Genomic DNA, 17903 nt, shown 5'->3' with positions numbered 1-17903 from the left:
TAGCCAGGATGGTCTTGATATCCTGACCCCGTGATCCACCCGCCTCGGCCCAGAGTGCTGGGATTACAGGCATGAGCCACTGTGCCTGGCCCATTATTTTTTGTAGAGACAGGTTCTCGCTATGTTGCCAAGGCTGGTCTTGAACTCCTGGGCTCAAGCCATCCTCTCACCTTGGCCTCCCAAAATGCTGGGATTACACGCGTGAGCCACTGCACCCTGCTAGCAAACTTTTAAAAATATCCTGTAGATAAAATAATCAACTGATCTATTTTTCTGATCAAATTGTTTAATTACAAAAGTAATACATACTCATAGTGAAAAAAACAAAAAAAATTCTAATGGTACAGAAGAGCTTAAGACAACCTGTGAAAGTTAAGACAATCCCTCTGTATGCCCTAGAGGCAGTGTCAGCCATGTCCTGGGAGATTTGGGAAGCATTTGAGTCTCTTCAAGTTCACTTGCACAGTTACCACCTTTAATTTTCCCCACGTGAGGCCAGGCATGGTGCTCATGCCTGTAATCTGAGTACTTTTGGAGGCTGAGGTGGGCAGATTGCTTGAAGTCAGGAGTTCTCAAGACCAGCCTGACCAACAAGGCAAACCCTGTCTCTACTGAAAATATAAAAATTAGCTGGGCGTGGTGGTATGCGCCTGTAACCCCAGCTACTCAGGAGGCTGAGGCAGGAGAATAGTTTGAACCCAGGAGGTGGAGGTTGCAGTGAGCAGAGATCGTGCCATTGCACTCCAGCGTGGGCAACAGAGTGAGACTCTGTCTGCAAAAAAACCCTAAAATTTTCCCCAAGTGCTAGGATTCTTGCCACACTTAATGACGTTCTCTGCACTTTGCCACACTTAATGATGTACCCTCGACCTTCCCTCTGTAACAACACTCATTTATTCATTCAACAAATATTGATTGAGGATCAATTGGGTGCCAGACACTCTCTTAGGTGTCAGAGCTCCAGATTACATTACACAGATAAGGTCCCTGCCCCTCCACGAAGCTGGCACTAAGTCAGCAAATAAATGGTCAGGATTTTGATAAGTGCTGTAAAGGAAAAAAGACCTGTAACGGGGTGGAATGACTGGGGAGGGGGCGAGGCTGTATCTAGGCAGGGCTGGAACAGACATGAGAGTGACCAGGAGGTTTGAGCCAGTTGCAGAGGGACAAGAAAGGCCTTCTGGGCAGGGGCACCTACAGGTACAGAGCCCCTGCAGCAGAATAAGCTTCTCCTACCAGAGAGGCAAAAAGAAGGCCTTTTGGTAAGAGCACCAGGACAAGGAAGGGAGCTGTGGGAAGTGAGGTAGGAAGGAGGCCTTGGCGACAGTGGTGGGAGCTTGGAAGCCACTGGACCTTTTCAGAAGGGGAACGGCGTGGTGTGATGTTTGTTTTAGAAGGGCGTCTGCTGCCGGAGACTGGCCATGGCAGTTGTCCAGGCTGGTGACGTTAGTGGCTGAGGTGATGGGGGTGGCTGTAGAGTTGGAGAGACATGAGTGTCTCTGGGACATAGTTTGGAGGTAGAGCTGATGGGGGATTTGTGGATGATTTGTGTAAAGGAGACAGTGCACAGGGAGGTGAGGCCTCAGTTTTTGGCTTGATCAATCTCATGGGTAGTGGTTATTTTTCTACCTTTAATTTCTTTTTTCTGTTTTTTTTGTTTGTTTTGCTTTTTTTTGTTGTTGTTGTTGTTGTTGTTGTTTTTGAGACAGGGTCTCACTCTGTTGCTTGGCTGGAATGCAGTGGTGCAATCATAGCTCACTGTAGCCTTGACTTCCTGGGCTCAGGCAACCCTTTTGCCTCAGCCTCCCAAGTAGCTGGAACTACGGGTGTGTACCACTATGCCTGGCTAATTTGTTTATCTATCTATTGTAAATTTTTTTTGGTAGAGATGGGGCCTTGATATATTGCCAAGGTTGGCCTCAAACTCCTGGCCTTAAGCGATCCTCCCACCTCCGCCTCCCAAAGTGTTGGGATTACAGGCATGAGCCACCATGCCTGGCCTGGTTATTTTTCATAATGATGGGTAATGGGTGTGAGGGAGGTGAAGGAGAGAGAAATCAAGAGTCGTGTTTTGAATGTTTCAGATGCTATTAGCGGTCAGACGTAAGCATAAAGGAGGAGATTGGATGTGAAGTCTTCAGTTCAAGGAAGAAATCAGAGCTAGAAATAAATATTTGAGAATCATTGCACAGGGATGATATTTGAGGCTGTGAGACAAAATGCAGCTCCCTGCAAGGGGCCTAGGGCTGAGGGCTAAACAGAGATCAGTTGGAAGAGAAGCAAGTGCAAAGAAAATGGAGGAGACTTCAGAGATGTCGGAAGAAAGGAGCTTCTCAACTTAAGAGGAGAAAGCTTTGCAGTGAGAGAGTGATGGGTTGCCCTGAATGCAGTTGAGAGGTGGAGAATGAGGTCAGCTTAGCTGTGCCTATTGTATTTGGCAGCAGGATGAAAAGACACTTTGGTGGAGAGGTGGCACCAGAAGTCAGTTGAGAGAGGGCCAGAGAGCCAGTGGATTTTGAGTCCATGGATATGAAATGCTCAGCATGGGCAAATCCAGAGACAGAAAGTAGATGGTGCTGGGGCTGGGCAATGGGAGTGGGGAGGGACTGCTGAAGGGTCATAAGGTAGAAGGTTTCTTTTTGGGGGGATGGAAATGTTCTGAAATTAGGTAGTAGTGATGGTCACCTAACTTTGTGAATATACTAAAAATCACTGATGTCTTGGCATGCTGGCTCACACCTGTAATTCCAGCACTTTGAGAGGCTGAGGCAGTATGTTCGCTTGAGCCCAGGAGTTCGAGACCAGCCTGGGCAACATGGCGAGACCTTGTCTCTACAAAAAATAAAAAAAATTAGTGAGGCATGGTGGCGCACGCCTGTAGTCCCAGCTGCTTGGGAGGCTGAGGCAGGAGGAATCACTTGAGCCCAGGGAGGTTGGGGCTGCAGTGAGCTATGATTTTACCACCGCACTCCAGCCTGGGTGTCAGAGCAAGACCCTGTCTCAAAAATAAAAATGATAAATAAAAGCCACAGAAAGGTATTAAAATGGTGAATTTTATGCATGTATGTGAATTATATCTCAAAATATTTTTTTTTTTTTTTGAGATGGAGTCTCGCACTATCGCCCAGGCTGGAGTGCAGTGGCGTGATCTTGGCTCACTGCAACCTCTGCCTCCCGGATTCAAGTGATTCTCCTGCCTCAGCTTCCCAAGTGGCTGGGATTATAGGCGGGCACCACTATTCCTGGCTAATTTTTGTATTTTTAGTGGAGACAGGATTTCACCATGTTGGTCAGGCTGGTCTCGAACTCCTGACCTCGTGATCCATCCACCTTGGCCTCCCAAAGTACTGGGATTACAGGCGTGAGCCACCGCACCTGACATACTTCAAATTTTAAAAGAAGATAAAGTCAAGGGACTCAGAGCATCTTGGGAGAAGGGATCATAAGAAATTATATTTTTAGGGACAAAATCCATGGAGTTTCTGGACAAGTGATTAAGGTCCCCAGCAGAAACAGAAAAGAAATTTGTCCAAAAGGAGGTTAGAGAAAAGAGCCGAGCCACACACTGAAGGTTGGAGTAGGGACCCCATCAGCAGAGGCCTGAGTTTATGGGGTATGGCCTGCCCCCTGTGAGAGGTGCAAAGGCTTGACTTTCAAGCCTGTGACATCTTTACACCAGTCCAAGGAAGGGGCTGCTGTAGTAGCTGAAAGCAAGGGTTCTGCACTCAGACAGTCTAGATGTGTATCCTGGCTTTCCACCACCAGTTGTGTGGCCTTCAGCAAGTCAGGGAATAGCTGTGAGCCTCAGGATAAACTGAGTTTACATAAAGCCCTTACAAGAGGGCCAAACATGAGCTACATTTCACTTCACAATAGGCATTATAATGATGATAACCATGATCATGATGTTTATTCTTTTCACCCAGCAGGACCTCTTTAATTTTTTTAAAAGTAATGTTTTTAGGCTGGTCACAGTGGTTCACTCCTGTAATCCTAGCACTTTGGGAGGCCGAGGCGGGTGGATCACTTGAGGCCAGGAGTTCGAGACCATCCTGGCCACCATGGCAAAACCCTGTCTCTACTAAAAATATAAAAATTAGCGGGATGTGGTGGTGCGCGCCTGCAATCCCAGCTGCATGGGAGGCTGAGGCATGAGAATCGCTTAAGCCTGGGAGGCAGAGGTTGCAGTGAGCCGAGGTCACGCCACTGTACTCCACCCGGGGCGACAGAGTAAGACCCTGTCTAGAAAAAAAAAAGTTTGTTTTTTGTTTTGAGACAGGGTCTCGCTCTCATTGCCCTGGCGCTATCGGCTCACTGTGGTCTTTACTCTTGGGCATAAGTGATCCCCCCACCTCTGCTTCCTGAGTAGCTAGGACTATAGGCATGCAACACCATACCCAGCTAATTTTTCATATTTTTTGTAGAGACAGGGCTTCACCGTGTTGCCCTAGCTGTTCTCTAACTTCTAAGCTCAAGCATTCCACCTACCTTGCCTCCCAAAGTGCTGGGATTACAGGCATGAGCCAGCATGCCCGGCCAAATAATTTCTTTTGTTGTTGTTTTTTGTTTTGTTTTGTTTATTTTGAGACAGGATCTCACTCAGTTGCCAGGCTGGAGTGCAATAGTGCAATCATAGCTCACTACAGCCTTGAGTTCTAGGGCTCAAAAGATCCTCCCTTCTTGTCACCTGAGGCCAGGAATTCGAGACCAGCCTGGTCAACATGGTGAAACCCTGGGCGTGGTGGTGGCAGGTGCCTGTAATCCCAGCTACTTGGGAGGCCAAGACAGGAGAATTGCTTGAACCCAGGAGGCAGAGGTTGCAGTGAGCCGAGATCGTGCCACTGCACTCCAGCCTGGGCAAGAGAGGCAGACTCTATCTCAAAAAAAAAAAAAAAGATCCTTCCGAGTAGCTGGGACTACAGGCGTGCACCACTATCCCCAGCTAATTTTTAATTTTTTTGTAGTGACAGTCTCATTTTGTTGCCCAGCCTGGTCCCAAACTCCTGGGCTTAAGCAATTTTCCTGCCTCTGCCTCCCAAAGTGTTAGGATTACAGGAATGAGCCACTGCACCAGGCCAAAAGTAATTTCCTTTTGTCTTTTATTTAATTAATTTTGTAGTGACGGGGTCTAACTAAGTTATCCAAGCTGATCTTGAATTCCTAGCCTCAAGAGACCCTCTTGAATCAGCCTCTCGAATAGTTGGGATTACTGGCGTGAGCCACTGTACCTGGCTCTTTTTTTTTTTTTTTTTGGAGATAGAGTCTTGCTCTTGTCATTCAGGCTGGAGTGCAGTGGTGCAATCTTGGCTCACTGCAACCTCTGCCTCCCAGGTTCAAGCAATTCTCCTGCCTCAGCCTCCCGAGTAGCTGGAATTACAGGCACCCACCACGATGCCTGGCTAATTTTTGTATTTGTAGTAGAGACGGGGTTTCACCATATTGGCCAGGCTGATCTTGGACTCCTGGCCTCCGGTGATCGGCCCGCCTTGGCCTCTCAAAAGTGCTGGGATTACAGGAGTGAGCCACCATGCCCAGTCCCTGGCTTTTTAAAAATAATTTAAAAAAAAAATTATTTTTGTCTATTAATTTTTATGATGAGGATTTTAGATAATGACAGCCAAGCACTGTTTTTAGCGACTGAGCCTTTCAAACAAAATCAAATAAAGAGAACATTTAGCCTAGCACTCTGGCTGAACTGATGACCTGCTGCCCTTGGCTACCGTCTTGACTACAGTGGGGATCCCTAGTTGAACAAATCTAAGCTTGGAATCAAGCTCTGGAATTAGGCCCTGACTGCCATTCACAGGCTGTGTAACCTTCAGCACGTTCATACCCTCCCCGGGCCTCAGTTTTCTCATCCAGAGGATGGAAGAGTTAGGCCTACACAGTGGTTTTAAACTGTGCTCTGTAAAGCCCTAAGAGTTCTAGAGGGGTACCCCAGGTGGATTTGAGTGAGGAGTGGGTGGCGGGGAAAGAAATAGTAAATGGAGCTGGGCACAGTGGCTCACGCCTGTAATCCCAGCACTTTGGGAGGCTGAGGCACGTGGATCACTTGAGGCCAGAAGTTCAAGACCAACCTGGCCAACATGGCGAAACCCTGTCTCTACTAAAAATACAAAAATTATCTGGGTATGGTGGCAGATAACTGTAATCTGAGTTACTTGGGAGGCTGAGGCAGGAGAATCACTTGAACCCAGGAGGCAGAGGTTGCAGTGAGTTGAAGTCATGCCACTGCACTCCAGCCTGGTGACAGCAAGACTCCGTCTCAAAAAAAAAAAAAGAAAAAAAAAAAGGCTTTTCAAAGAAAGTAGTGGTACACATTGCAGGAGTGAGAGATAGTGTGTGTGGGTATGATACTGGGGTGGACCTGGAGGGGAATAGGGTCAAGAAAGGCTTTACTTTTTTTTTTTTTTTTGAGACCGAGTCTCGCTCTGTCGCCCAGGCTGGAATGCAGTGAGTGGCGCTATTTCAGCTCACTGCAAGCTCCACCTCCTGGTTCACGCCATTCTCTTGCCTCAGCCTCCCAAGTAGCTGGGACTACAGGTGCCCGCCACCACGCCCGGCTAATTTTTTGTATTTTTAGTAGAGACGGGGTTTCATTGTGTTAGCCAGGATGGTCTCAATCTCCTGACCTTGTGATCCGTCTGTCTCGGCCTCTGAAAGTGCTGGGATTACAGGCATGAGTCACTGCACCCAGCCAAGAAAGGCTTTTCAAAGAATGTGATGGTATGCATTGCAGTATGCATTGCAGGAGTGTGTGTTATGTGTGTGTGTGTGTGTGTGTGTGTGTAGAGAGGGGCGTGTGTGTGTGTGTGTCTGTGTAGGGATCTGGGCCAAGAAAGGCTTTTCAAAAAATGTGATGGTACGCATTGCAGGAGTGTGTGTGTGTGTGTGTAGAGGTCTGGGAGGCAAGGGTGCCCAGAGGAGAGAGGGAATGGGATGCAGGCACACAGAAGGGCTTGGTCTTGGGGGACGGATGCCATGAAGTATACGGCAGGGATGTCAGGAGGGTGCGTGAGTGGCTTCAGGAGGAGAGCGAAGATAAGAAACAAGTATGCAGCAGAAAAGGAAATGAAATTACTAGGGACACACAGTAGTGCCAGGAAATGGGTGCCTATTAGAGGTTTGGGGTCAGGTTAGAATTCCAAGGGAAGCCTTGGTGAGTGTCCTCCAGCAATGCACAACCTTTGAGATACAGGCCCTAGGGGAGGCAGAGGGTGGAGATGAGTGAGTTAGCATTGCTGGGGGCAGCTGGAAGATAACTGAGGGTATTTATAAGGCAGTGGTTTTGATACACAATGGACTTTGAGCAGCTGAGGGTTTGGAAATGCTTTCAGGCCTCACATCTGTCTCCAGGATTATTCGTTTTATTATTGTTTTAAATGACATTGTGTGTGCTCTGTAAAACATGGTGGAGTTAGTGGTCAGTTTTCCAGAAAAGGAAGAGGCATCTCCATCCTTAGGGGCTCGAAGTACCCCCTACTTTATTGCTGCATAACTCAGATTCCTCTGAGGGTTTATTTTATTTATTTATTTATTATATATTTATTTTTTGCGATAGAGTCTCACTCCATCGCCCAGGCTGGAGTGCAGTGGCGTGATCTTGGCTCACTGCAACCTCCGCCTCCTGGGTTCAAGTGATTCTTCTGCCTCAGCTCCTGAGTGGCTGGGATTACAGGTGTGGGCCACCACATCCGGCTAATTTTTGTATTTTTAGTAGAGATAGGGTTTTCCCATGTTGGCCACGATGGTCTTGAACGCCTGGCCTCAAGTGATCCGCCCACCTCAGCCTCCCAAAGTGTTGGGATTACAGGTGTGAGACACTGTGCCCGACCCCTCTTAGGGTTTATTAGGAACAATGTCCTCAACTATTGCAGGGATATATTGTATGCCTAATTTTAGTGCCAGAACATAGTAGAGCATCAATAAACATGTGGAGAACTAAACAATCTCAATGTTAGGCAAACCTTAGAAGCTGGTGATAGCCCATGTGGAAGTCTTCAGAAAGCAAGCTTCCCTAGATTTCCAGTTTGAATCCTACATGATTCTTTGAAAGTTAATAGTAGAGAGTGTTTAATGGTACAAAGTTTCAGCTGAGGAAGATGAAAAAGTTTCAGAGATGGATGGTGGCAGTGGAGCATAATGATGTGAATGTAGTTAATGCCACTGAACTCTACACTTGAAAATGATGAAAATGGCACTCCAGCCTGGGCGACAGAGCGAGCCTCCGTCTTAAAAAAAAAAAGAAAAAGAAAAAAAAGAAAAAAAGAAAATCAGGTGTAGAATAGTTGTAGTATATTCCTTTTAAGAAAATGAATGGTAATATACTTATGTACACATAGAAATAATTGTATATGCACATCATCTCTAAAAGTATAACATGGAGGGCCTTAGAAGCCCAGGTGACAGGGAGACCTATTGCTCACTGCATATTCTTTTTTTTTTTCCTTCCCTTCCCCTCTTCCCTTTCCTTCTCCTCTTTCCTTCCTTTCCCCTCTTCCCTTCCCTCTCGCCCTTTTTTTTTTTTTTTTTTTTTTTTTTTTGAGACAGAGATCTCACTCTGTTGCCCAGGCTGGAGTGCAGTGGCACAATCACAGCTCACTATAGCCTCAACCTCCTGGGCTCAAGCAATCCTCCCCTCTAAGCCTCCCAGTTAGCTGGGACTGTAGTCGTGAGCCACCGTGCCCCACCCTGTATTTTCATATTCGTGACCATTACTATTATTACTTTCTCAAATAGAAGAACCACCTTAAAATGTGAGTTGTGGCTCCTAAGCTTAAATTGTTACTATTGAGTACATTCCTTAAAAATTATCCTTGTTGGGACGGGCCCGGTGGCTCACACTTGTAATTCCAGCACTTTGGGAGGCCGAGGCGGGCGGATCACGAGGTCAGGAGATCGAGACCATCCTGGCCAACATGGTGAAACCCCGTCTCTACTAAAAATACAAAAAATTAGCCAGGTGTGGTGGCGGGCGTCTGTAGTCCCAGCTACTCGGAGAGGCTGAGGCAGGAGAATGGCGTGAACCTGGGAGGCGGAGCTTACAGTGAGCCGAGATCATGCCACTGCACTCCAGCCTGGGTGACAGAGTGAGACTCTGTCTTAAAACAAAAACAAAAACAAAAAACAAACAAAAAATTATCCTTGTTGGACCTGGTGGCGCACACCTAGAGCCCCAGCTACTCAGGAGGCCAAGGCAGGAAGATCACTTGAGCCCAGGAGTTCAAGACCAGCCTGGGCAACATAGGAAGACCCTGTCTCAAAAAAGAAAAAAGTTTGTCCTTGTTTTAAGAACCTAATTCTATATAAGCATTGGTCACCTGAGTTTCCGAATTATGTCTGTTTAATTTATTTTTTGGAGACAGAGTCCTGCTGTGTCGCCCAGGTTGGAGTGCAGTGGTGCGATCTCAGCTCACTGCAACCTCCACCTCCTGGGTTCAAGTGATTCTCGTGCCCAGCCTCCAAGGAGCTGGGACTACAGACATCCACCATCACACCTGGTTAATTTTTGTATTTTAGTAGAGATGGGGTTTCACCATGTTGGCCAGGCTGGTCTTGAGCTCCTGACCTCAAGTGATCCGCCTTCCTCGGCCTCCCAAAGTGTTGGGATTACAGGTGTGAGCCACCGCGCCTGGCCAAACTTCGTAGTTTTTATCATCTATTTTGATGATGCCTGACGCCCTTTTTCTTACTTTTCTATGTGCAGCATAATAAGAGTGCCACATACTCCGTGGGAATGCAGAAAACGTACTCCATGATCTGCTTAGCCATTGATGATGACGACAAAACTGATAAAACCAAGAAAATCTCCAAGAAGCTTTCCTTCCTGAGTTGGGGCACCAACAAGAACAGACAGAAGTCAGCCAGCACCTTGTGCCTCCCATCAGTCGGGGCTGCACGGCCTCAGGTCAAGAAGAAGCTGCCCTCCCCTTTCAGCCTTCTCAACCCAGACAGTTCTTTGTACTAATGTGAGGAAACAAACACGTTCAGGCCCCGAACATTTCCGGTGCTGACTCGGCCTTAAACGTTTGTGCCATAATGGAAAATATCTATTCTCAAATCCTGTTTTTCTCATAGTGTAAACTCACATTTGATGTGTTTTTATGAAGGAAAGTAACCAAGAAACCTCTAGGAGTTAGTGAAAAAAACCTTTTTGAGGTGTGTTACTATACTGCTGTAAGTTATTTATTATATAAAGTATTGTAAATAGAATAGTGTTGAAGATATGAAATACGGCCGTTTTTAATGGTGACAATTATGACTTTTAGTCACTATTAAATTGGGGTTACCTATATTAGTACAATTTGTAGTTGTTTCCAGGTTTGGCTAATAATCATTCCTTAACCTAGAATTCAGATGATCCTGGAATTAAGGCAGGTCAGAGGACTATAATGATAGAATTAAATTAGTGTCACTAAAAACTGTTCCAAAGTGCTGCTTCCTAATAGGAATTCATTAACCTAAAACAAGATGTTACTATTATATCGATATACTATGAATGCTATTTCTAGAAAAAGTCTAGTGCCAAATTTGTCTTATTAAATAAAAACAATGTAGGAGCAGCTTTTCTTCTAGTTTGATGTCATTTAAGAATTGCCAACACAGTGGCAGTGTTAGATGAAGATGCTGTCTACAAGGTAGATAATATACTGTTTGATACTCAAAACATTTTTCATTTTGTTTAAAGTAGAAGTTACATAATTCTATATTTTAAGTCTTGGGTAAAAAAGTAGTTTTACATTTTATAAAGTAAAGATGTAAATGATTCAGGTTTAAAGCTCTATTTGACTTTTTTTTTGTTGTTTGAGATAGAGTCTTGCTCTGTTGCCCAGGCTGGAGTGCAGTGGTGCGATCTCAGCTCAGTGCAACCTCTGCCCCCTGGGATCAAGCGATTCTCCTACCTCAGCCTCCCAAGTAGCTGGGACTACAGGTGCCCTCCAGCATGCCTGGCTAATTTTTGTATTTTTAGTAGAGGTGAGGTTTCACCATGTTGGCCAGGCTGGTTTCGAAATCCTGACCTCAAATGATCCACCCACCTCAGCCTCCCAAAGTGCTGGGATTACAGGCATGAGCCACCACGCCCGTCCCACTATTTTACTTTTTAAAATGACATTCCTACTGATTGATTTTTATCTTGCTATAAGTTGGATGACACCGTGAATCTAATAAGGTTCACTGTTGACACAGTACAAGTTACATAGCTAAAATACATAGCATTGAAGACTAATTTTAAGGATTAACAAGAGTTTATTTTCTATTGTGCAATATCTTAAAGGAAGCAACCACCTTTGGGAAAGTGTATCTGCTGCTCCTAGGGCCATGTTTGTATAAATATTTAAATAAACATATTCATTTACCCGAGTTAATAGTTATTTTTATTTCATTTTCATTCCCTCCTCTTTCAAATTGTTTCTCCCCAATGCACAGTTTCTAATGTTTTGATTTTTTTAGTTACTGACATTTCACAAAGCAGAACTTAAAGAGCTGTCAAGTTATCTTAGTATTTTCTAAGACAGATGGCATCTTTGTGCTTATTTTTTGTTTTTGTCTTTTTTTTCGAGACAGGGTCTCACTTTGTTGCCCAGGCAGGAGGACAGTGGTGCAATCGTGGCTCACTGCAGCCTCAACCTTCCAGGCTCAAGGAATCCTCCCTCCTCACCCTCCTGAGTAGCTGGGACTACAGACATGAGCCACCACGCCTGGCTAATTTTTTAATTTTTTTGTAGAGATGGGGTCTTGCCATGTTGCCCAGGCTGATCTCGAAATCCTGGACTCAAGCAATCCTCCCACCTCAGCCTCCCAAAGTGCTGGGACTACAGGTGTGAGCCACTGTGCCTGGCCTGTGTCTATTTTTTGAATGGGCAATTTGTACCTTTTGATCCCCAGCCCCTGGTTCCCTCACTGGATGCAGCTGCTGCCATCATTTTCTTGTATCCTCCCATTGTTGGGCCTTCCATATACAAACACAGCCTGTTCTGCCTCATGCACATTGAGTTTTCAACTTTAAATTTTTTTTTTTTCTTTTTGAGATGGAGTCTCACTCTGTCGTCCAGGCTGGAGTGCAGTGGTGCAATCTCGGCCCACTGCAACCTCCACCTCCTGGGTTCAAGCGATTCTAGTGCCTCAGCCTCCCGAGTAGCTGGGATTTCAGGTGTGTGCCACCACTACCCAGCTAATTTTTGTATTTTTAGTAGAGACAGGGCTTTACCATGTTGGCCAGGATGGTCTGGATCTCCTGACCTTGTGATTCACCCCCCTTGGCCTCCCAAAGTGCTGGGATTACAGGTGTGAGCCACTGTGCCTGGCCGTCGAGTTTTCAACTTTAAGTGGGAACTTCAGACTCCATACTTTCGGTGTGCAGAAGACATACACAGTGATTATAAACAAACTGTACATTTGCCAAAAAAAAAAAATAAGGCGGAGGGGAGGGAGGAACAAAAGAAAGGAGGAAGGAACCGTTGCGCAGTTATTTATTTACATTGGAAGCAGCCCTCGCAGTACAGGTATATGAAGGCCAGACCTGATGAACAGCAGGTCAAACTCCAGGAACACAGGGCTTAGGATACGCAGTGCTTCCTTGTACACTTGTTTCCTTCAGATGGTCACATCCACTACTGAAGCTTTTTAGAAGGCACTTTCCATGACAGATGCAGGTCAAGGTCGCACATTAAAATCGGCCCTAACTGGCTTTTTGCTGAGTGTGAGTCCCTGACTCTTGCGAAGACCCCACCAGCTCTTTTCATCTTAAGCAGAATGAAGGCAGTGCCCTCTGCGGCCCACTAACTTCACAAGCTGAACTCAGACGCTAAGGCAGGACGACCCACAGGCTCCATTCAGGCCTCGCCTCATCTTTCACTAGTTGCTGCTAGAGGAAATCCTTTTTCATGTTTTTTTGTTGTTGTTGTTTTCTTTGAGACGGAGTCTCGCTCTGTCACCCAGGCTGGAGTGCTCACGATCTTGGCTCACTGCAAGCTCCTCCTCCCGGGTTCACGCCATTCTCCTGCCTCAGCCTCAGGGCTCACTGCAAGCTCCGCCTCCCGGGTTCACGCCATTCTCCTGCCTCAGCCTCAGCAGTAGCTGGGACTACAGGCGCCCACCACCACGCCCGGCTAATTTTTTGTATTTTAAGTAGAGACGGGGTTTCACTGTGTTTGCCAGATTGGTCTCAATCTTCTCCTGACCTTGTGATCCGCTCGCCTCGGCCTCCCATAGTGCTGGAAATACAGGCGTGAACCACTGCACCAGGGCTTTTTTTTTTTTTTTTTTTAGAGACAGGGTCTCCCTCAGGCGCCCATGCTGGAGTGCAGTGGCACGATCTCGGCTCACTGCAACCTCGGCCTCCCGGGTTCAAGTGATTCTCATGCTTCGGCCTCCCAAGTAGCTGGAATTACAGGCACCTGTCACCACGCCTGGCTAATTGTTCCTATTTTTAGTAGAGACGGGGTTTCTCCATGTTGGCCAGGCTGGTCTTGAGCTCCTGACTTCAGATGATCCGCTGTCTTCGCCTCCAAAGTGCTGAGATTACAGGCGTGAGCCACTGCGCCCGGCCCATTCTCTTGGCTTTTAAAGCTGAAAACAAGATCCTGGTGTTTGTGATCTCGGGAGAAGATGCCGTGGCCCTGAGGCCAGCCCTCACCTGGGCTGTGTGAAGAAGGCATGGATCTGCTGTGCCACTGCTTGTCCGACCACCTGCTCCAGTTCCCCAATGGAAGCATTACTCAGTTGCTGGATGCTTGGAAACTTCTGGAGGAGAAGGGGAGCTTTAACTTTTCCAACTCCTGGGATCTGCTGCACGGTTCGAAGGAGCGAAGGCTCAGACAGCAGCAGGGCCCGTTTCTTCCCGAGAAGAGGGTTCTTACTGGGCTCTTTGGTTTGCTCTTGAACCTGAACCGCAATGAAAGCAACAGCACGTGAGCGCCCTCTGGAGGACTGGCCGTTTTCTTAAAATATGTTTTGTAGAAATTGCGTTTTTCCATTTGGCTCAGCTTGACTTATGGGAACAAATGTTTTCATATATCATGAATATAATTTCTCAGACATCAGTAAAATTATTGAAAGGTGAACCACACAAAGGAGTTAAGACATTAATAATTTACAAAAACGTGCGTTTTCCGAATGTTTAGAAAAACACACTGAGGAATTCAAACACTTTCTGATGGTCCATTAAGAAACATTTCAGTTGTGCAGGATTAAATGATGGCTACACCTAAACTAGGCCTACTTCACGCAGGAGCTGCAGGAAGCCTGCCTCAAAGGAGAAACCTGGTCTGTAGTTAGTGGTGGTTATACTAAGGCAGACAACAGCGTTATATCAAGGAAAGTTAGGAATGGTGACACAAGGGATATGGTAGAGAGGGATCTGTGAACCATTCATGGCTGCTTGCATCTCCAATGTGGCTCTCAACTCTAGCTCCACATCAGAGGGGGTGATTTAAAAACAACACACACATAACAAAAAAAAAAAAGTGAAAAAAAACAAAAACACTACACACACACACACACACACACACACACACACACACACACAATTGATGTTCCCCATGCCGGGATCAGAGGCGTAAGCTACTAAACTGATTTTAAAAATAAGTGTTGGCGGTTGGGCGCGATGGCTCACGCCTGTAATCCCAGTACTTTGGGAGGCTGAGGCGGGCGCATCACCTGAGGTCGGGAGTTCGAGACCAGCCTGACCAACATGGAGAAACCCCATCTCTACTAAAAATACAAATTAGCTGGGCGTGGTGGCGGGCACCTGTAATTCCAGCTACTCGGGAGGCTGAGGCAGGAGAATCACTTGAACTCAGGAGGATGAGGTTGCAGTGAGCCGAGACCACGTCATTGCACTCCAACCCGAGCAACAAGAGCGAAACTCCATCTCAAAAAAAAAAAAAAAGTGTTGGCTGGTGCGGTGGCCCAGAACTTTGGGAGGCCGAGGCAGGCAGATCACCTGAGGTCAGGAGTTTGAGACTAGCATGGCCAACATGGTGAAACTCTTACCTCTACTAAAAATACAAAAATACAAAAATTAGCCGGGCATGGTGGTGGGTGCCTGTAATCCCAGCTACTAGGGAGGCTGAGGCAGGAGAATCGCTTGAACCCAGCAGGCAAAGGTTGCAGTGAGCCAAGATTGCGCCACTGCACTCCAGCCAGAATGACAGAGCAAGACCCTATCTTAAAAAAAAAAAAAACAAAAAAACTGGCCAGGCGTGGTGGCTCACACCTGTAATCCCCACACTTTGGGAGGCCAAGGTGGGCGGATCATGAGGTCAGGAGTTTGAGACCAGCCTGGCCAATATGGTGAAACCCTGTCTATTAAAAATACAAAAATTAGCTGGGTATGGTGGCACATGCCTGTAGTCCCCGCTACTCGGGAGGCTGAGGCAGAAGAATGGCTTGAACCTGGGAGGCGGAGATGGCAGTGAGCCAAGATTGTGCCTCTGCACTCTGGCCTGAAGGACAGAGTGAGACTCTGCCTCAAAAAAAAAGGAAGAAAAAAACTTTCACAAGGTGCTGATGCTTAACAAAAACATGGGATGAGACAAAGCAGCTTCTAGTTGACATTTTTTTTCTTTCTTTTTTTTTTTTTTGAGACAAAGTTTCACTCCTGTTGCTCAGGCTGGAGTGCAATGGAGCATCTCCACTCACTGCAACCTCCGCCTCCTGGGTTCAGGTGATTCTCCTGCCTCAGCCTCCCGAGTAGCTGGGATTACACACAACCACCACCACGCCCAGCTAATTTTTGTACTTTTAGTAGAGACAGGGTTTTGCCATGTTGGCCAGGCTGGTCTCGAACTCCTGGCCTCAAGTGATCCGCCTCGGCCTCCCAAAGTGCTGGGATTACAAGCGTGAGCCATCACACCTGGCCTCTAGTTGACATTTTCACCAGCGAAAGGGCAGGATAATGACTGATGGAGCCATCACACCCTGAGAATCTAAAATCAGGTCTCCAACTTGTATACTTTGTGATACACTTGCCTAGAGTGGGTGCCAAGCTGAGCTGGCTGCAGAGGCAGCTTCCACATTTAAATTCCTCGAAGAGATTTTATAAACCAACTCAAAGAATGACATAGATTGGATTGATGGTTGCTTCTGGAGGGCAGCTGAGTGTCCACGAGGACAGGACTACCATGAAGGTGTAGGAATCGGTACTCACCAACTGGATGACGAGGCAGGATGCTTCCATCTGGCTGGCCACTGGAAGCAGCACCATTCCAAGGTCCAGCACAGTAAACTTCTGTAGGGCTGGGAAGTATTGTTCACTCATCCGGGTTTTTTCAACAACTACAATTCCTTTAAGATTATTGGACTTGAAAGGAAAAAAGACAGTAAGTCATTTTGCAACCAAATTGCTTTTCAGGTTAAGAATGCTATCACTTCGTGCCTGACCTGGCCAATGATTTTAAATAAATGATACCAAGGGATGGAGGGAAGGCTGGGGTGAGACAAATCAATGTTTGAGTTTCTTTAATCCAATACTTACATTTCTTTTTTGTTTTTTGAGTTGGAATCTCACTCTGTCACCCAAGCTGGAATGCAGTGGCGTGATCTCAGCTCACTACAGCCTCTGCCTCCCAGGCTCAAGCAATTCTCCCATCTCAGCCTCCCTAGTAGCTGGGATTACAGGCGTGCGCCACCATACTCAGCTAATTTTTGTATTTTTAGCAGAGACAGGGTTTCACCATGTTGGCCAGGCTGGTCTCCAACTACTGACCTCAGGTGATCCACCCGCCTCGGCCTCCCAAAGTGCTGAGATTACAGGCGTGAGCCACGGCACCCAGCCTAATACTTACATTTCTAACCCGAACAAGCCTCTTTCTGTAGCCATTTCCTGCCACCAAATCAGCTTCGGTGACATAAAGAATGCAGCATCTGTTCGACAGATAAAAGTCTGGTGTCAAGCCATCCTCGAAAATGAGCTTAATTTTCCCTTAAAATACAGAGAAGAAAATGAGTTCCATGAGCTTTGGATGAAAAGATGGCAATAATAGGCAGATTTTTTTTTTTTTTTAATATGTCAGGGGAGGAAGGGGCTGGCAGAGGGCAGCCCACCGACCTTGCATCTCCTGTGCCAGCTGTGACCCGCGCCATTTCTCATTGGCCACAATATGCCCCAAAGGCACGTGCACGGGGCCCCTATCATCAGGGGGGTTCTTTTCCATGGATGGTCTCCACCTAAGGAGGGAAAAGCCAGGCAGCCCTTGAACAGGCTCTCCCGCCCACGGCCCTGCATTCCACTCCAAGCTGGGGCCTCTGGGGCAGGATCCCCTCTGCAGACTGAATTATTTGTCAAAGAACTGTCAAATGAGATTCCCTTTTTAATTACTAATAAGAAAACACAAAGGCCTGAATGAAGGCCAGGGTGGCTGGAGAGGGGATGTGTGGTGGTGGAGGTGGTAATGGCATTGGATTCCAATAAGGCCAGAGGCACGATCAGATTTAAGTTTTAAAAGAATCCTGGGCTGGGCATGGTAGCTCACGTCTGTAATCCCAACACTGGGCGAGGCTGAGGCGTGAGGATCGCTTGTGCCCAGGAGTTCGAGACCAGCCTGGGCAATACAGCGAGATCCCGTTTGCCAATTATTTGTGGCGAAATAAATTCTCTAAGAACCAGGAGATTCCTGTCCTTCATTTTCATCACGTGCCTAGCCCCTGATACCCCAGCTGGATCCGCACCGTGGCTCCTCAGTCCAGTCCAAGGCCTGAATACAGCCGGCAGGAACCCCGCTGTCCCAGTCTAGAGATCATGTTACTGGCGGCCGCGCCACTTCCGGGTTCACGCCCTCGGTGCTCGCCTAGTCCTTCATCCAGCCCGCCCTCCGCCTCCCGCAGCGCCGGATAGGCTGTGGCGTCAGAAATGGACGTCTAACCTGGCCAATAAGAGAACGGACAGGGCGGACGTTTCCGCC

General features: G+C 47.0%; 2 protein-coding genes across 5 annotated transcripts in view; one reads left to right on the top strand and one right to left on the bottom strand.

Moving 5' to 3' along the window:
- Positions 1–11361, top strand: part of RHPN2 (rhophilin Rho GTPase binding protein 2) — a 90533-nt gene extending 79172 nt beyond the window's left edge. For both annotated transcript variants that reach the window (XM_009253120.4, XM_054538843.2), the window contains one exon: positions 9707–11361. In XM_009253120.4, coding sequence (XP_009251395.4) covers positions 9707–9967 — 261 coding nt within the window. In that variant the 3' untranslated portion in view covers positions 9968–11361. The remainder of the gene's footprint in view (positions 1–9706) is intronic.
- Positions 9706–17808, bottom strand: FAAP24 (FA core complex associated protein 24). 3 transcript variants are annotated; one of them, XM_024237394.3, is made up of 5 exons: positions 17671–17808; positions 17051–17169; positions 16788–16924; positions 16151–16303; positions 9706–13884 (listed from the first exon to the last, which is right to left on the bottom strand). In XM_024237394.3, the coding sequence occupies exons 2-5, from the start codon at positions 17154–17156 to the stop codon at positions 13633–13635; spliced, it is 648 nt and encodes a 215-aa protein (XP_024093162.1). In that variant the 5' UTR covers positions 17157–17169; positions 17671–17808; the 3' UTR covers positions 9706–13632. The 3 variants fall into 3 exon arrangements, with proteins under 3 accessions (XP_024093162.1, XP_024093163.1, XP_054394819.1); XM_024237395.3 differs by having other exon boundaries at positions 16788–16866; positions 17671–17804; XM_054538844.2 differs by lacking the exons at positions 16788–16924; positions 17051–17169 and having other exon boundaries at positions 17671–17806.
- Between the last annotated feature and the right edge of the window lie 95 nt (positions 17809–17903).

The sequence above is a fragment of the Pongo abelii genome, chromosome 20 (assembly GCF_028885655.2).
Source record: "Pongo abelii isolate AG06213 chromosome 20, NHGRI_mPonAbe1-v2.0_pri, whole genome shotgun sequence".
In the NCBI taxonomy this organism is placed as follows: Eukaryota; Metazoa; Chordata; class Mammalia; order Primates; family Hominidae; genus Pongo; species Pongo abelii.
The sequence above is the reverse complement of the archived record's forward strand: the minus strand, read 5'-3'. Positions and strand labels throughout refer to the sequence as shown.